Raw genomic sequence first — 17,119 nt, 5'->3', positions numbered from 1 at the left:
TCCTAACCAAGTCCTGCTTCAGGTCTTGTGCTCCGAGAATCACTGAGTTCTTATGCAGCGAAGCCATGCTAACTTCCTAGAAGTTTCTCTCAGGCTAGGGTGTTTATATCGGGCAAGGTAGGAAGTAAAGTAGGAGTTTTCACAAGGTAGCCAAGGAGGGAAGACATGGCAGCCAATGCAGCGCTACCTTTAGACAGGAGCACCTTCATTTCCTTTATTGGAATAATGCCTTTTCTTGCATCTTCTTGCCCTAACCAGACAATGTGAACATTGCTTCTCCCTGATAACTTAAATCAAGACAAAACAAAACAAAAACACAGCAACAAAACAGTGTAAAAATGGTTGGGAAAGGAGAAGGTAGCGTTGATCTTCACTAGTTCTGAAGCAACTTGCCGGGATATTGTTCATGGCTCTCTTCATATTTACTGTGCCTGTTGGGTGATCAGCTTTAACATTCATGCAAGAATTTGCAGACCAAAACTATGGGTGTTTTTTTTTTTAAAGAAGGTGGGACATTCATTTTTGGAAAAAAAATCAGTTCAGAAGTTACCTGCCTTGATGATGGATAGAAATAGAGAATGTTAATGTTGTGAGGAATTTACTCCTAACTTCATATTCTACAGATACATTCCTAATGTCATGGTAAGGACAGAGAATTAGTTGAAGAATGACCTCCAGTGGCCTGGAATGGGATTATTATGAATTTCCACCTGTGGAAACCAGTTCTTTAGAATATGCAACTCCAGGAGAAAATTCCCTCTTGCTTCCGGCCAATCCTGTCAACTCACACTGGAGCTCTAATGCCATCTCTGATTGGTCAATGAGCAACCACACGGCCCCCGCCTCAGAAATAGTCCAGGACCCTGTGGCCAAGATAAAAGCCACGAAGGAAGAAAAAAATAAGAAAAACCAGAGAAGAAAGGCTAGGAAGAACCCTAGAAGATCAGAGAGAGAAAAAGAGGTCAGCAACTTGCTTTGCACACCTGCACCGTTCTGGGCTTCCTGGCGACATGTCCATCTGTGCCACCTGGGGAGATCCATCCTGAAGAGGGATGTGTTCCGTCTTAGTGGGACTCAGGTTTCTTCCATGAGCTTAGCTTCGGCATCTGTGTGCGTTGAGCCCGTTCTCTTACACCACGTAAGAGAGAGAACACTAAAAGTATTTCACAAGAAAGATGTAGACCTCAGAGGTTCCAAATCCTTTCAGTTCCATAAGTGAGCAACACTGAAGTCAGAAACATTGAGGGCGGGCAGTTCACACACTTTGCAAACAGGTCAGCATGTTCCAGCCTGAAGTGCCAAACTGCAAGGTGGCTGGCTCTCGATGTTTCCAGCTGCAGTGTTTTTCCTTCTGCTTCCTTGTAGTTAATCATTCAATAGATACTTCTTGGGCGCCTGGAGTGGCCGTGGACTTGTGCTAAGCACTCAGCCAGGGGATGCCATCAAGAGGCAGCTGATCTTTTTTAAGGCCTGCACTGAGGTTCATTGACTCATGGGGCGGAAATAGCTTGGAGTTGAGTGCAAAGAGCCTTGACAATTTGAATTCCGGCCCAACCATGCTATCCCGAATTAGCTGATTATCCTTGGGTAGGCACTGAACAGCACTGAGCCTTAGTTTTTTCGCTTTTTAAATTTTTTTTTTATTAATAAAATGAGAATTAGATACCCTTGGAGTGTAGTGGAAGGTCAATAAATATTTACTGAACAAATAACTATTGAGTGCTGTTAAGCATGTCATACTTTTTCCAGCATTTTTTTTCAAAGTTTCAGAATTTCATGGTGTATTTAGATAATATAGGCATAAGGATTGTGTCAAAGTTGCTGCCTGAGTCTGCTAATAAGTGTATATTAAGGACACGCTTGGTGGTTTTCTGTTTCCTGTTTCAAAGAGGAAATACTTCCACAGTAAATTTTATAGGAGGAAAACAGGAGGCCCCGTTTCAGTCAAGAGTCTCAGGTGCTCGACTGGGTTGTGTGTTCTGGGGAAGCAGTAGCCCTGAGCTAGATAGCCCAGGATGGCCCTTTGCTTAGAGGTTTCCTATCTCTCTGAGTGGCCTTCAGCTCTTATCCTCATAACTTTCAAGTAGCTGGTGTTTATAAGCCGAGAAAGTCCCTTCCTCAGTCCTCCAGAACCGTCCCAGGACTGAAGGACAGCCACGTTCGGTGGGGAAAGGCTGACGTTGGCACTCTCCGCAGTCTCTATCCAACTGATGAGGCCAGGCCCCGGGCTCAGAGTGAGGTCTCTGAGGCAGTGAAGACGGAGGGGAAGCGGTGGTCTGGAGACAGGCAGTGCCCTCAAGAGTCTCTGGGAGAGACACCTGTGCCAGTGGCTTAGGACAGTTAGTGTTCTCACGGAAGCCTCACCCAAGTCTTTAGATCTCCTTGAGTCTTGATAATCCGTCTGGAAATTTACTTTTGAAGGCTAAACCAAAAGTTAGATTTAGCTTCTTTCGTTGAGCTAGAGTTTCACAAAGGAAAGACCTCTCCAGGGAAGCAAAAATGGAAGATTCCTGCTGAGAGCAAGTCATAAATAATAGTGATGTTCTGGCTCCAAAGCTGCATAAACTCGTGATTGAGGGGCAGCTTGTGAAACAGGATAAAGCACTTGACCTGCAGCAAGGCTTAGGTTAGACTGTGCCCCAACCGGCCGAGGCCCCTCGTGCTCTGGCTCGAACCGAAGAGTGGCTGAGTTCTGGGCTTTGTGCACAACACAGATCAAATGGTTAAGTTCTGTTCTATGACAGGGTTGTTCTCATCAGTGCAGAGTGTAGATTCGAGTGCCCGCAGTCTGTGGGAATTTTAAATGGTCCCATCAGTGTTTACCCCTGGAGGGTGGGCTGCAGTCTCCCCTTCTTGCCGAGTCCAGAGCACCATCTTTCTCCTCAGGTTGTAAGTTGCACTTGAGGCCCGTTTGGGGAAGACCTGTCACCGTTCTGATGGGGAAATGGCAGTCTTGGAAATTCTCCCATAGATTTTTTAAAATTAAACTTGGGCAGTTTCTCATAGGATGACTTGTTTGGACATAGTGCGTGGCCTCTGGAAATAGTTCCTAGAATGTTCGAAGTGAGTGTGTAATGGTTTGATGTGCCTCCTGCACCCACCCACCAGGGCCACGTTCTTGTGACTGCAGGCGTGCAGAAAGGGTTCTCTTTGAGTAAGGGGTCTCTGGGAAGGTGGTCAAGAAGAAAACCCAGTCTAAACCTAATGTGTAATGGGAATAATGGTTTAGGATGCTGAGGGGGAGGGCTCATAATAGTCGTGCTGCGGGCAGTGGACAAATCATAATACTGGAGCTGGATGTGCTCCCATCACTTTGGAAATCCCTTACGTTCTACACATGAATAGTGAGAAAAGAGTCTGAGACACGGACAGTCCCATTATCGGTGTATTGTTACAACGTAGACTTTCAATAAATAGCAGTTTTTCCTGTGGCTAAAACTGTATTTGTTAAGTATAAAAAGTAGGAAACTATTTAAAACTATAAAGGAGAAAAATAAAAATCACTTCCCCTCATGGATTTTTAAAGGGAGTTTTTTTTTTAATTTTAAGAAAGTAAACGTGTGTTTTAAATAGCATTAAGTGCTTTTTATTGTGATAAAACGCATGTAATATAAAATTTACCATTTTAACTATTTTTAACTGTACAGTTCAGTGGCGTTAAGCACGTTTGCACTGTTGTACAGCCATTACGACCATCCACCTCCAGAATTTCTATTTGGGTCAAGTGACTTTAATGCGCATTGCTGTTTGTTCTAGATTTCAAGGTGTTCAGTAAGTAGAAGCAGTACTTCATTAAGGAAGTTCATAGGTATCACTGCAACCCTCTTTAAAAAAGCTCCATATTTTTTGTCTTATAATAGTCTCTTTCCTCTCTTGGGCTGAAGATGAGGGATGCCCTGGGGCATGTCCTTTGCCCCTCTGGTGCTCCACTAAAACGTTTTGTGCAGAACTCTTACCAGCCAAATCCTAGAACCCAAGAAGGGAAGGGACAGACCTGGGGGAGCACCTACCCTCCTTTTACAGGTGCAGGTTAAGAAACTGAGCCCCAGTGAAGTGCCAGGTATCTCGCAAGAGTGTGCAAGATTCACATCTCCTGTCCGCCTTGCCCGCACCCCTTCCTCCCTACCAGAAGTTTTCCACACTGTTCACTTACCTCCCCATTCCAGTTTGGACCCTAGGCCAGACTTAATTTGTCTCGACTTGATTTCCTGAGTACATGTCAGAGATGAGATGTGCTCTCACAGACTTCAGAACTTTCTCTTATCTGGACCATCTTACTTTCTCGCAAATGCACTTAGGGGAAAGGGTCAAGTTCCCTTTGCCACCCTGATGCAGAAAGAGAAGGTCAGCAATCCCCGGCATCTGATCCTAAAGAAAAGGCAGCATGAATCAGCAAGGATGCTGTGATGACATATCAGAAGAGGCCGCACAGACGTATGCAGTGATAGCTTATAGCCCCTGGAATTGTCAGACGACGTGGTATAAACCGCTGCATTGCCCTCAGCCCATATAAGTCGATCAGCAGATATGCGCCCTTCATCAAATCATGAGTGTTGCTAGCTGACACAGCCGGGTCGTGATGCGTCTGAACGAGAGCAGGCAAATAGAGGACTCAGCAGGGAGTAAAGATTGCTGGCTTAATTGCATGGTACACGCGGTCTAGCTCTCAGACCCACTTTTCACAGACCTGACAGTCATATCTCTGAACACTGCCATTCCTTGGGGCGGCAGATGAGTGCCTGACCCTCATTCTGAGGTCAGCTCTGAAGCTGTTCTGTGGTTGGTTTGAAGTTCCCCACTGAGTTTGCGAACAGAAGAGCTCTGCCTGGCATGATGGCTGGTCTGCTCCAGTGGAGGACAGGAGATGTCCTTGTGTCAGAGCAGTGCAGGGAGTGCTGCAGGGCAGGGCTGGGAGAGCTGACTGCTGTTCCTGCCTCCACGTCCCTCTGCAGGGGGATCAGACTGCCTTGCACCGGGCCACAGTGGTGGGGAACACGGACGTCATCGCGGCGCTCATCCAGGAAGGCTGTGCTCTGGACCGCCAAGACAAGGTGATGGGGGACATGGCTGCCTGAGGACCCTGCTTTGGGATCTTGTGACCGTTTGAGATGTTATCCTTCCTAAGTCTTCTCACTCATGCTTTAACATGATAAACCAGCCCAACTTTCTTTTGAAAGAGTATCTCATATCCCAACAAATCATATTCTTTTATTCCTCCCCCTGTTCTGTGGCAGCAGTGGGCAACCACATATGTAAATGGTAAAGAAAAAAGTCTAGACATAATGAGGCCTGTGGAGGCCTGGCTGGGGGAAGGCATTGCCCTGGACTCAAATTAACTTGCTCACCCTCCTTTAAAAATATATATACATATTAGAATTAATTGGAAATATATTGGAAGGAAAAAAATGAACAAAATCATTTCTTTAAGAAATCCCAATGATATATTTTATACTAATCATTGCTTTTAAATTGTTAATCTTAAAACAGGGAACTTTGTCATTAAGTGCAGTTCAGCCCATGTTTACTTTTTTAGACAACTGTTTAACGAAATGTCCTACATATACAGAAAAATATGCAAATTTTAAGTTCAATGAGTTTTCACTGACTGAGCCTCCCTTGGTGAGCAACCAGATCATTATCAGCACAGAAGCCCCCTCACCAGTGCCCCCATCCAGTCACTTTTCCTTCTGCTTCCTGCGGTGTTCAGTTGGTCCCCCGGGCCAGCCCACACATGGCCACTACCATCCCTAGCACCACGCCGCTCCCAGGCCTTTGAGACCCTACCTAGCCTTCTCCTTGAGGGTATCCATGCCATTCAGCCAGTCTCGTGGTGTGGACAAAGAGAAGCCAAAGCCAGCGGCCAGATGTGACCAACAGTGCACCCGCCTGCCCCCAGCCCAGCTCCACCTCTCCTCTGCATGCTCCTCCCTCCCTGTAACCCCAGCCCTCTCAGCCCAACCCCACTACTTCACTGCACTTAATATTTCTATTAGAGGAAGTGAAGCAAATACCGACTTTTATTTAAAAAGCCACATATGGGGAACACTTGTTTATCTTCTTTACAAGTCACCATTGTCTCAGGGTCTGCTTATTTGTTTTGGTCCCTGAGACTTTGGATTAAACTGGGTGAGATTAAATTTGGGGGAAGAAAAAGAGAAGAATCTGCCTATCCAGTTCCTGGGCCCAGCAGCTTATGACGTTGGACTCCTCACTTGCCTGATCTTTGCAGAGTCCTCTCTGGGACCAGGAGCAAGGGGTAATGGAGGTGGGAAGGAATGAACGTCATGTTCCTGATAAATGTGTCCTATGGATGAGCCTTTCTCAACCGGGGTTCCCGGAGAGATTGAAGCCCTGATGCCTTAAGGCATCTATTGTACATCATACAAAATGGTACTTGCTGGGGCGCCTGGGCGGCTCAGCCGTTTAAGGATCCGGCATGATTCAGCTCAGGTCATGATCTCAGGGTCATGGGATCGAGCCCCGAGTTGGGCTCCGTGCTGGGGGTGGAGCTTGCTTAAAATTCTCTCCCCCTCCCTCATATTTTTATTTAAAATTAAAAATATAAAATGTTTCTTGTTATGTACCATTTCTGGGATAGTGGAGAAACTAGCTGGTGAAATCATTTTCTGGGCTCTGTGATTCCGATGAGAAGCCCCATTTGAGAAAGGAGCTGTGGTGTGCCCCGGAAATACACTATGATGTATCGATTCTAATGAGATGAATTAGGTCTCGGGTAATGTGCTTTCTGTCTCCATCTGTGTTCCTCAGGACGGGAATACGGCCCTACACGAAGCATCCTGGCACGGTTTTAGCCAGTCAGCCAAACTGCTCGTTAAAGCAGGAGCCAATGTGCTTGCCAAGAACAAGGTGAGGCCCCGCAGATGCTAGAAGGCTCCTTCACAGGTGAGGACGGTGGGGGCTGTCGTCCCTGGGTGAGCCTCCTCATAGTGAAGCAGGAGCTTGGGGGAGCAAGGGAAATGAAACCTAATCTCCATGGTGAGCAAAAAGTCTTCCTCCGAATTCTCCAGGATCTTGCCGCTTTCCCGTTGGTTTACCCGGGTTGGGCAAGCAGCCCCTCCTCCTGGAGACAGGGAGGGGCCAGCAGCACCTCTTCTCCTGCATCGTCCTGTCTCCCTCCGGTCTCTTGTCATATCTCATCCCCCTCCTTCTGTGCTCATTAGTAATGAAGGCATCTCTGCAGAAGCCTCACTGCAGACTGGCCACTTTGCCTAGTCCTTTCTTCATCCTGCTCCTCATCCGCTCAGGAGACTTCCAGTAAAGCTCCCCCACCTGATGCTGTCTCCTTGGGCCTCCATGAAGGGGCCTCAGCCTGTGGGCAGCCTCTTCCCTGAGCCTTTCCCAGTATGTGCCTCTTGCGTTATCAGAATGGGCTCACCGTGTCCCCACCCCCACCCCGCTTCCTTGGGGAAAGCCTGCTCCTCATGGCCACCTATAAACCTGCAACCTGGGCTCCCAGGACAGTGGCCTCTCCCTCCCTGAAGGCCCATCAGGCTATTTCCTGCAGAGCTCCCGTGGCACTCCACACAGCTTTGCGCTGTCGTCTACTGGTTTAATGTTTCTCATGGTTCCCTCATGGGACAAAAGCATGAGGAAAAGAAGCAGTCCATGCATCGTAAGATCTCCGATCATGCCTGAGCCACTGCCTGGGAGACTGGTGGCTGCTTCATTTCTTCAGAGTGGTATATTGTCTGGAACAGGAGTTGTAGGCAGACCCATGTTGTATCGTAGATCCTGGAACTCTGAAAAGCCAGTGGTTCCCAGTTCATGGAGAGGGAAGCCTGAGCTGGGAGCCAGTAGTGTCAGCGAAGACACATGACTTGTTCATGACACAGTCAGGTCCATAAACTAGCCTGAGTCCCTCTGAGCCACCACATTGCCTCCTGTCCTGTATGGGGCCCCAAAGGCATTGCAGAAAACCACAAGAGAGACTGTCACAAACAAAGGTAGGTGCTGTCCCAGAACAGGACTTCCACGTTCTGCACCAGCCACGTCCTCCGGCAAAGCCTCTGAAAAGGCCCTTTCCTCTGCTTTACTGAGGTATAAATGACGGACAAATAAAATTGTAAGGTATTGAGAACGTGCAAAGTGATGACTGGAGATATGTGTATGTTGTACAAGGATTACCCCCATCAGGCTGACGAACACACCCATCGTCTCATGTTTACGGTTCTAAAAAGTTTTTGATGTAAACGTTTCAGTTCTATTCTTCAGACAGTTTATCAACCACAGTCACCATGCTGTATGTTAGAGGACACCGTCTTACAACTGAAACTCTATCCCCTCTCCCAGCGCTTCCCTGTTTTCTCCCACCCTCTACATGTAAGTGATACTTCCCGTATTTGCTTCTCTATCTGGCTTACTTCATTTCGCATAATGTGCTCTGGGTTCATACATGTCCCAAATGATAGAATTTCTTTCTTTTTTTAAGGCTGAACGAGCCTCTGTTGTGAAAGAACATTCTGTTGTGTAAGAACTTACTCAGGGAGTGTATCAACCCCAGTCTGGGGAATAAGTACGCGTTACTCGGGACAGAAAAACGCCCACTGCCTATATATTCCCACTTAGGTCACATTTTCTAAATGTCAGCTCCCAAAATACAATCCATACACAATAAAGTTCAGCCTCTTAGGTATATTGTGTGAGTTTTGGCAAATGTACACAGTTGTGTAATCACCTCCACAATCAAGATACAGAATGTTTCCATCGCCCCAAAGACTTCCTTTTTGTCCCTGGGTGGCGATCTTCCACCCACCCACCTCCTGGACCCCAGCTCCTGGCAACTGCCGACCTGCTTGGCCTTTCCCAGAACATCATGTAAAGCAGTCGTAGAGTATGCAGCAGCATTTCATGCCTGACATCTTCTTCTCACGTTTTTGAGCGTCCTCCATGTTACATGTGAGACTAGTTCGTTCCATTTCTCGCCCAGTAATAGTCCAGTGTCTGAATATACCATCATTTGTGTGTTCTAACCCATGGTTTTTAATTTTCTCGATCCAAGTATTTTTCAGGGTAATTGATATTTTCTTATTAACAAAGCAAAGCTTGGTGTATGGTTCTAGAACCATCAGATTCCTTTTATTTCAACATGTTAAGTAACTGCCACGAAGCCAACACCTTTGAGACAACCTACTGCCAGTGCTGTAAGAATTACACCAAGCCAGGGGCCAAACCCTTGCACCGGGAATGGAGTGTTTAAAATGTGGGCCGATCCTTTGTTTTTGAGAGCGAAGCTAGCAGTGGCTCCCTACCTGTCTGTGCTTTAAAATCTCCTGGAAAAATTTAAATAAAAACCATGGGGGGAGGGAGTAAACTTACCTGGTAACCAGGCCTGGAGTGACAGGCTGTCCCACTTTTCCCTGGGTCCAGGGCTTTCCGGAGTTGAGGACTTCTGGGGCTGACACCTGACCCGCCTAGACTCCACCCCCAGGCCAAGTAAATCAGAGTCCCTGGAAGGGTTGCAGCTGAGCACCCTTAGTCTTAACAGCTCCACCAGGTGACTCTGATGCAGTAGAAGGTTGATAACGAGGGAGCTCACTAAGCCCTCAGGCTTGTAACCTTCAGGCTCCTTGGAGGGAGCAGTGAGCAAGAAAGATTCTACCCAGGCTACTTAGAGCAAAGGGTATGAGAGGGGAGGTAAGTGATCCAGCAACATAGGGTTTTTCTCTGTGTGTTGTGTTTCGTTTTGCTTTTAAAAATAAAACTCATTATTTTCAAGAAGTTGAGGAATAGATCGTTGTTGGAGTCTGGGCAGACAGTGCGGTGGGTCGCAGCTCCGGGGTGAGGAAGGGCTGTAAGCAGTGAACAGCTCCGAGCCCACACAGTCATAGTAGCCCACTTTGTAGCTCAGCCCAGCAGTCACTGAGCCTGTAGACTCCACCCCCCGCATGCTCCCAGGCTCGCTCAGACGAACACCGAATCTCCTTACGCTGTCCGCATTTCTTGTCACTTTTATCAGCAGCCTTGCAGGCGCTCTTTGCACGGTTTTAAAGTTCTGTTTGTGTCATGGATTCTTTCTGAAAGATTGCTCTAGACATTATTCTGACGCTTGGTTGTCTCTGTGAAATGGCATATTGCTGGTGGAGCCCCCAAAGCACGAGGGTCTCCATCTGTATGATAAGCGGTGGATGTAATCGTGTTGCCTGCTGGGTGGGTACCTTGACCCTGGTTCCAATTTTGACGTTTCAAGGAAAATGCAAGAACGGACAGTTTGCAGAAGGCATACAAGTTAATCTCCATTCGTTGCCCCCACAGGACCTGGCCTCTGTTGCTTTTACTCCATTGGTGGAGTATGGTAGCCACAGCTGTTACCCGTGTTGGGTGTGAAGGCTGTGGTCCTCTCCAAAATGAGTACAAGGCAGCATGCGGGCACAGCATTTTGCCATTAAGTAAACACTCTCCTGGGTACTCCTGATTAATCCTCACAGCCTCAGGATGTAGGGGTCACACTCCATGTTACAGGTAAGGAATTCAGGACAGCATATGAAGAGCCTTGACCAGTGACTTTCAACTAGTAAGTTGCAGAGCCAAGGTTTTATGACCAATGGGACTCTTGTGGCTTTCTGGATTCCCTGTTAACTGTTCTTGCGGCTGAAACCCCTCTGCCGGGGTCACCAATCAGGAAGCAGAGAATGTGAGCATTGACCTTTTTTTTTTTTTTTTTTTTGCAAGTCTCCGTCAACCTTCCGCGAAGCCTGCCTGGTGCAGGTCTGCCAAGAAGCGAGTTGCTAACGTGTCCTCCCTTCTCTTGCCTCTCTCCAAGGCGGGAAACACCGCTCTGCACCTGGCCTGCCAGAACAGCCACTCCCAGAGCACACGCGTCCTCCTGCTGGGCGGGTCCCGGGCCGACCTCAAAAATAATGTGGGTGAACAAATCCGGCTTCTCTCGCGCTCTCTTGTGTCCCCTTGGAAAGTAACCCTAAAAGCATACTTGAGTATTAACACCTAGAAAATGAAAATGTGAAACGTGTTTGGGGACTGTCTAAAAAGTGTTCGTTTATTTTGGCTACGTCCTGAGTGGTCGGCCAGGGGCAGGAGAAGGGGAATCAAGACTCAAACACTGCTTTTCTCCCATCCTTTTCCCCTCTGCTCCTCAGCCTGGGTTTGTTGCAATGTTTCCCCTAGCATGCGCTTGCAAATGAGTCCAGAAAATCTCTGCCTGCATACTGCTGTACAGTCAGCGAATGTCAGATGGTACCATCCAGGGAAGGTCTTCTGATGCTCCAGGGCCTGCGTCTACAAATCAGTTAGGGACGTGTCCTTGGGAAGAGCTGATGAGTCTAGTTCTTAGAGGATTCCTGACCGTTGAGGTCACGTGGGCATGCCCCCTCCCTCCACAAGCAGTGTCTTTCCTTTAAAAGTCCCCGGCCTCATTCCTCGACTGGAGACTCCAACTGGGGTTCCTCTCAAAAAATGGTCTTTGAAGGCAGACTCCTCTAGAGTGGGTCTTAGAGTGCCCTGGACCAGGGCTCTGAGCTTGGACGCTTCTTAATCCAGGGGAGAAGGTTATGCTGAGTGGCCGTTGTCTCTAGACAAAGTTTGAATGAAAATATCAAGAAAACACCGCAGAACGTCCTGACTTTGTCTCCAGTTTTGTTTCTCTGTGAGCGGTTTAGCTGGTGACCACTCAGGAAGATATTGATCGTGAGGTTTTTCTCTGAATGCCCTGTTTTACGCCAGTGATTGCCTCCTCCTCTGCTCCCCCAGACTGCTCTGCCCCATATGAGATATTGGGGTCCTACTCAAATGAGACGCAGCTCGAACTTTTTTTTTTTTTTTTTAAGATTTTTTTTATTTATTTGACAGACAGAGATCACAAGGAGGCAGAGAGGCAGGCAGAGAGAGAGAGAGGAGGAAGCAGGCTCCCTGCTGAGCAGAGAGCCCGATGCGGGACCCGACTCGATCCCAGGACCCTGAGATCATGACCTGAGCCGAAGGCAGCGGCTTAACCCACTGAGCCACCCAGGCGCCCCAGCTCGAACTTTTTTAAGAACACGTGTGATCTTAAGATCTGAGTGCTCTCCCTGCCACGCTGTCCTTTGAGCCATGAGGAATCCATGATGGAAAAGGGCTTGTTTCTAAAGCAGTGCTGTTGGTCTTCATTCCATGTGCTCCAGAGCATGGGGCTGTAGGAGAGGCTGTGGTGAATGGGTTCCTGTCAAGCGCTGGGTAAGCAGAGAGAGCCTGCCTTGGCTCTGGTGAAGGCCTCGTGGGGAGCGGGCATTCAGCATCTGAAACCTGAAAGCCCAGAGTCTGCGCAGAAGAACACCCACGGAGCCGCAGACAGCAGCCAAAGCTGTGGGTCTCATGGTGGAGCGTCCATGGGAAAGTGAAGGCTTCCTGTTCAGGCTGATAACCTTGAACATATGCTAGTCTGCCAGTTTTTTAATCATTTTTTTCTTTCCTTTCCCCAGTAACTGCTCAGATTGTGCTCAGAGTTTGATTTCTGTCCGCAGGCAGGCGACACCTGTTTGCACGTTGCTGCACGCTATAATCACTTGTCCATCATTAAGCTCCTCCTCAGTGCTTTCTGTTCTGTCCATGAAAAGAACCAGGTCAGTGCATGTGTCCTCCCCACAGCTACCAGGCCCCCTTCCCACAAGGCTGGCAGGTGTGTTAGCACAAGCGGGGTTAGAGGCTGCTGGGAGCCTCTAGTCTGGGATGAGGCGTGACTGTTGCACGGAGATCTGTGGTCCTGGTTTATCTGGCTTCCTGGAGGGAGCCTGCTCTTCGCGTTCCTGTGCATATCTCCATATTTGCATATCAAAGACTTTCTGAAGATCCTGGGGCAGGTTTTGCTTATAATGGTTTTACAAAGGAAACCCACAAAGAGGAATGTGGCTCAATAAGCAAGGGAATTCGGTGTCTCCTGACTCCGTGAGTTCTGCTCCTTGCACTGCCACTTGGAGCTGATGGAGTCTCTGATCTCTGAAAATTCGGATATGTGATCAGCATCTGTGCCATATCCTGGGGGTTTGCCATAAAGCTGTGATTATTACAGTGTCCTATGGTAATGTGTGTGACTTACAGTAGCTTCAATTTGTTAAATGTCTTGATATTTACTTGATATTTAGTGATAACATTGTCTTTTCTGAGTATGGGTACATATATCTGAAATTTTAAAAACAGATCATTATTCAGATTAACTGTGTGCCATTAACAGTGGTTTCTGACTCCCACTGCATATTAAGAATCAACAGGGAAATTATAAATACCACTACTGAATCCTACAGCAGTTTTAAAAGACCAGAATCCAAGTAGTGGGATTTTTAAAGAGCCCTTGACCGGAGTGTGCAGACAGGATTGAGAACCACTGGCCCAGCTAGATACCTACTCCTGTCATTCGCCAGGCTTCCAGCAGCTTTTAGCTCATCAGACAGGTGACACTTAGCCAGCTCCCACGAACCTGTGTTTCTCAACCTTGGCAGGATGTTTCAGTCCCCTGAGAGCTTTGAGAAATACCCATGCCCAATGCACACTTCAGAACAATTCAGTCAGGGTCTGGGGGCTGTGACTGGGGTGGCAACAGTTCTCAAAGCTCCCAGCTGACTCCAGTTTGCAGCCAAGGTTGGAAACCCCTGCTGGAGAGCATCCCCCAGCACCCACAACTAAGTGACTCAGCAGTGAACCACAACTGCCCTGGCTACTCCTGGGGGCCGAGGGCCACGGGGCAGGTGGATTTCCATGCTGTCCAAGAAAACCCATCATCCAGAACTTGACCTGCTCGCCCAGTGGGAGAGAACAGATTACTTCACATCTGTATTTGCCTCATTTGTTTATATCCTTTGCTTGGGGACTGGCCCATGAAGCGGCCGTTGTCCATAGCCTCCTTCCGGAGTTGACTGACCATCTTTTGTAGGAAGAAAATATGTACTTTATTATAGGCTACTTGGTAAGAGGTTAAAAACTGCTGGTCTTAGGTGAACACTGATTTTTCTTTCAGTGACTCCACCCAAATGAAGAACCCCCTGAGCCTGCGAAGGGATTCCCAGTGGGCTCTTTACATTCCCACAGGTGCTGGGGTTCCACCCCCGCCCCCCCCCCAGCACTTGTAGAAGTAGCCACTTTCTCCCAGCTTTTGCTCATTTTAGTACTCCGAAACCAAGGGGTCCTGTGCCTGGGCAGATGGACGTGGTCCAGTGCCCTGTGATGGCTAGCCTGCTGGCCCCTGGCTCGGTGCCCGTTATCCTATCTTGGTGAAGGCTTCAGGTCTCGCCGTTCTCAACAACCCCAGCCCAGCATTTACTTTGCCCTCTGTACTCAATTCTGTGATTTCTACTATCCTTCCTCGGAGAGGAATGTGATCTTTGTATGTAGGTCATTTTAAAGAGACCTCTCAAAAGAGAACCACATAACCCTTGAACTAAGGATTCCCTATCAAAGGCCAATCCTAATTTGAAAAGCTACCACCAGGCCATGGGATGAAAAACTGGAGGGCTGGAAACCATTATCAGATGGAGTTTAGCAGCCTTTCTTATTAATTTCAGGCTGGAGACACAGCACTTCATGTTGCTGCTGCCCTAAATCACAAGAAGGTGGTTAAAATCTTACTGGAAGCTGGAGCAGATGGGACCATTGTTAATAATGTAAGTGAAGTTGCAACGATGTTTCTGAAAATCATTTCCACCCCTTTCCAGAATGGAGGGTGTTGTTACTACCTCACTCCCGCAGGGCACCTAGCCTCACCCAGTCTTACTCTGCAAAAAGCACAAAGCTCCCCAGCCTTACTCTGTAAGAGCTGGGTTTCTACTAAAGCTGAGGACCCCAGAGGTGGACTTGAGGGAAGCCTTGCTCATGAACTGTTGAGCCCCGAGCATTTATCTTTAGACTCCTAGCTCAAGTGAGCACCTCCTGCCAGGCAAGGGAAAGTCATGGGTGTTGGAGTAAACTGACAAGTGAATGTTATGGAAAGGGAGTTCCTGCCCTATACATGGATTGGTTTCTCAGGAAAGTGGCCACATGACCGTCAGATTAATCATCCTCAAAATTTTCTTCTCCATAATCCCCTTCTCTCTCTCTCTCAGTATCCCACCTCCCCGCTTCTGTCTCTCTCCTGGGCCCCGTGGCAGGTGCTGGCTCAGGCGCCCTTTCTTCCTTGAGGCCGAGCTGGGGTCTCTGCCCTCCTGAAGCAGCACAGACTCAGACGGGCTGGGGGCCGGACAGTTGTGTGGAGAGTTGGGGAGTGTTGGAGCTGACAAAAGTCCCCACTCTCCTCCTCCTCACAGCTCCCACCTGATCGGGTGGTGTGTCACCGTACCTGTCCCCTGAGGTCTTTCCCTTCCTTTGAATCCCTCAGTTATCAACTCCTACCTTTCGGCTTGATCTCCCTCGAGTCTGCCATATGGCCATAGCTTCCTAATTGTTCTTTACAATCCAGGTCCTGAGACTGACTAGGGCTTCATCTGTCCTTCCAAGTGTCCTCCAGGGAAGACTCCTGGCTCGGCTGCATGTGATGGTCCTTTGTGTTTCTCCAGCTGAAAGCTTCCACCGTGACCTTGCCTTTCACATTCCCTCCTCTCTCTCCTAGGAAGGATTCCTTGGTGGGCAAGCATTCCAGGGCTTTGCTTCCGCAAGGGTCCGCACTGACCCACCGCTGCTGTGTGCTGCTCGTCACCGTGCCCTTGGGTGTGACTTGGCTCCCCCGCTGACCGCGGTGGGCCTCAAGAGCAGGGCCAGGTCTTACGTGTGACTGTATCTGTTGAGCTTGCGGTGTGGCTCAGTGTCCCCACTGGGGGCTAGGTGTGGGCAGGGCTGGTGTCTTTTACTCACTTGTCCTCCCCTGTGCCTTTCCTTAGGCAGGCCAGACTCCACTGGAGACTGCGCGCTACCACAATAATCCAGAAGTTGCTCTTCTCCTCACTAAAGCTCCCCAGGTAGGATTTATTGGATTTTCCATTATATGGCTGATGTGGGGCTGCAAAGTTGTTGGGATTCTCTGGTGACCATCTATTAGAGCCAATTCAAACTGCCTTAAGTAGGAAATTGATGGGTTCACAATCAGGCAGTGGAAAATGTAGGAATCCGTGTAGGCCCCCAGGATAACTAGAACCAGAGACTTAAGTTTCAGCAGTTCGTCTTCATACGTGGGCATCCTTTCTTCTCTGTGGCTGGTTCATGGTCCTTACTGGCTTTGTGGACTTTAACGCCCCAAGTGCTTGGGGAAAAGGTTCTGGTTTAAATGATACAGAAGAAGATTGTGATTGATGAGCTTGGGGCAAACGCCCTGAACAAGTAGGACAGGCACGTTAGGAAGACAGCTGTATCCATTTGATTGTGTGGTTGGAAGGGGCCTTTCCTAGAGAACGGTGGGAGAAAGGGATCCATTGTAGGCAAACAAAGCAGTTAATGTCCAATAGAGGCAGTCAAATATAATGGTGTTCTTTCCTTCTTTTGAATGTAATGGTATTTGTGGCATCATTTAACTTAAAATTAATATCATTTGAGTTGAGATTGAAACTATCTAACACTTAATAATGTATAAGCTGTTCCTCATTTTAGCATCCTGAAATAACGGTTTTTTGTTTCTTCATATTACCTTTCAGACACCTAATTTTCATAATTGTGCCTACAACATACTACCCTTTTGTATCCTGCCCTTTATCTTAATTATAATAGGAAAATGTTCTGCAGTTCACATAATTATTCATCATGTGGAAGCCAGTTTGCTTTTTTGTTGCTGTCCAATATTTTGTTATAATAATTTGGATCTAAATGTCCAATATTAAGGAAATGGTTTACTTCCTGATTAGAGGTACTCTGTTACATTACAGCAAAAATAGATTCATTTTCAATCTTAATATGCCTGATGCTGTAAGTAGGTAAAGTCTCAGAGAGCCAGAGGAAGATTCTAGATAGGACCCTGACATACCTGACTCTCATCAGCCCAGAGGTCTGTATGGCCTTTATATCTTTTTTTTTTTTTTTTTTTTTTTTTTTAAAGACTTTAATTTATTTATTTGACAGAGAGGGAACCCAAGCAGGGGAAGTGGGGAAGGAATAAGCAGGCTTCCCGCCAGGCAGGGAGCCTGATTCCGGTCATGATCCCAGGACCATGGGATCATGACCCGAGCCCAAAGCAGATGTTTAACGACTGAGCCACCCA

The 17,119-nt window shown here is 47.8% G+C and overlaps 1 protein-coding gene across 8 annotated transcripts in view; it reads left to right on the top strand.

Annotated features, from left to right (window-relative positions):
* The window catches only part of ANKRD6 (ankyrin repeat domain 6), a 65,855-nt gene that overhangs the window by 32,574 nt on the left and 16,162 nt on the right, over positions 1-17,119 (top strand). For 2 of the 8 annotated variants that reach the window (XM_013063735.2, XM_013063731.2), the window contains exons 2-8: positions 624-961; positions 4,953-5,051; positions 6,769-6,867; positions 10,781-10,879; positions 12,474-12,572; positions 14,505-14,603; positions 15,813-15,890. In XM_013063735.2, the coding sequence (XP_012919189.1) occupies positions 668-961; positions 4,953-5,051; positions 6,769-6,867; positions 10,781-10,879; positions 12,474-12,572; positions 14,505-14,603; positions 15,813-15,890 (867 nt within the window). In that variant the 5' untranslated portion in view covers positions 624-667. Of the gene's footprint in view, positions 1-623; positions 962-4,952; positions 5,052-6,768; positions 6,868-10,689; positions 10,880-12,473; positions 12,573-14,504; positions 14,604-15,812; positions 15,891-17,119 lie in introns of all 8 variants that reach the window. The other 6 variants (XM_013063736.2, XM_004766907.3, XM_013063737.2 and 3 more) reach the window with 5 other exon arrangements.

Source organism: Mustela putorius, unplaced genomic scaffold, assembly GCF_011764305.1.
Source record: "Mustela putorius furo isolate JIRA1106 unplaced genomic scaffold, ASM1176430v1.1 tig00000166_pilon_pilon_pilon, whole genome shotgun sequence".
Taxonomy (NCBI): domain Eukaryota; kingdom Metazoa; phylum Chordata; class Mammalia; order Carnivora; family Mustelidae; genus Mustela; species Mustela putorius.
Note: the sequence above shows the minus strand (reverse complement) of the source record. Positions and strands in the feature narration are given on the sequence as shown.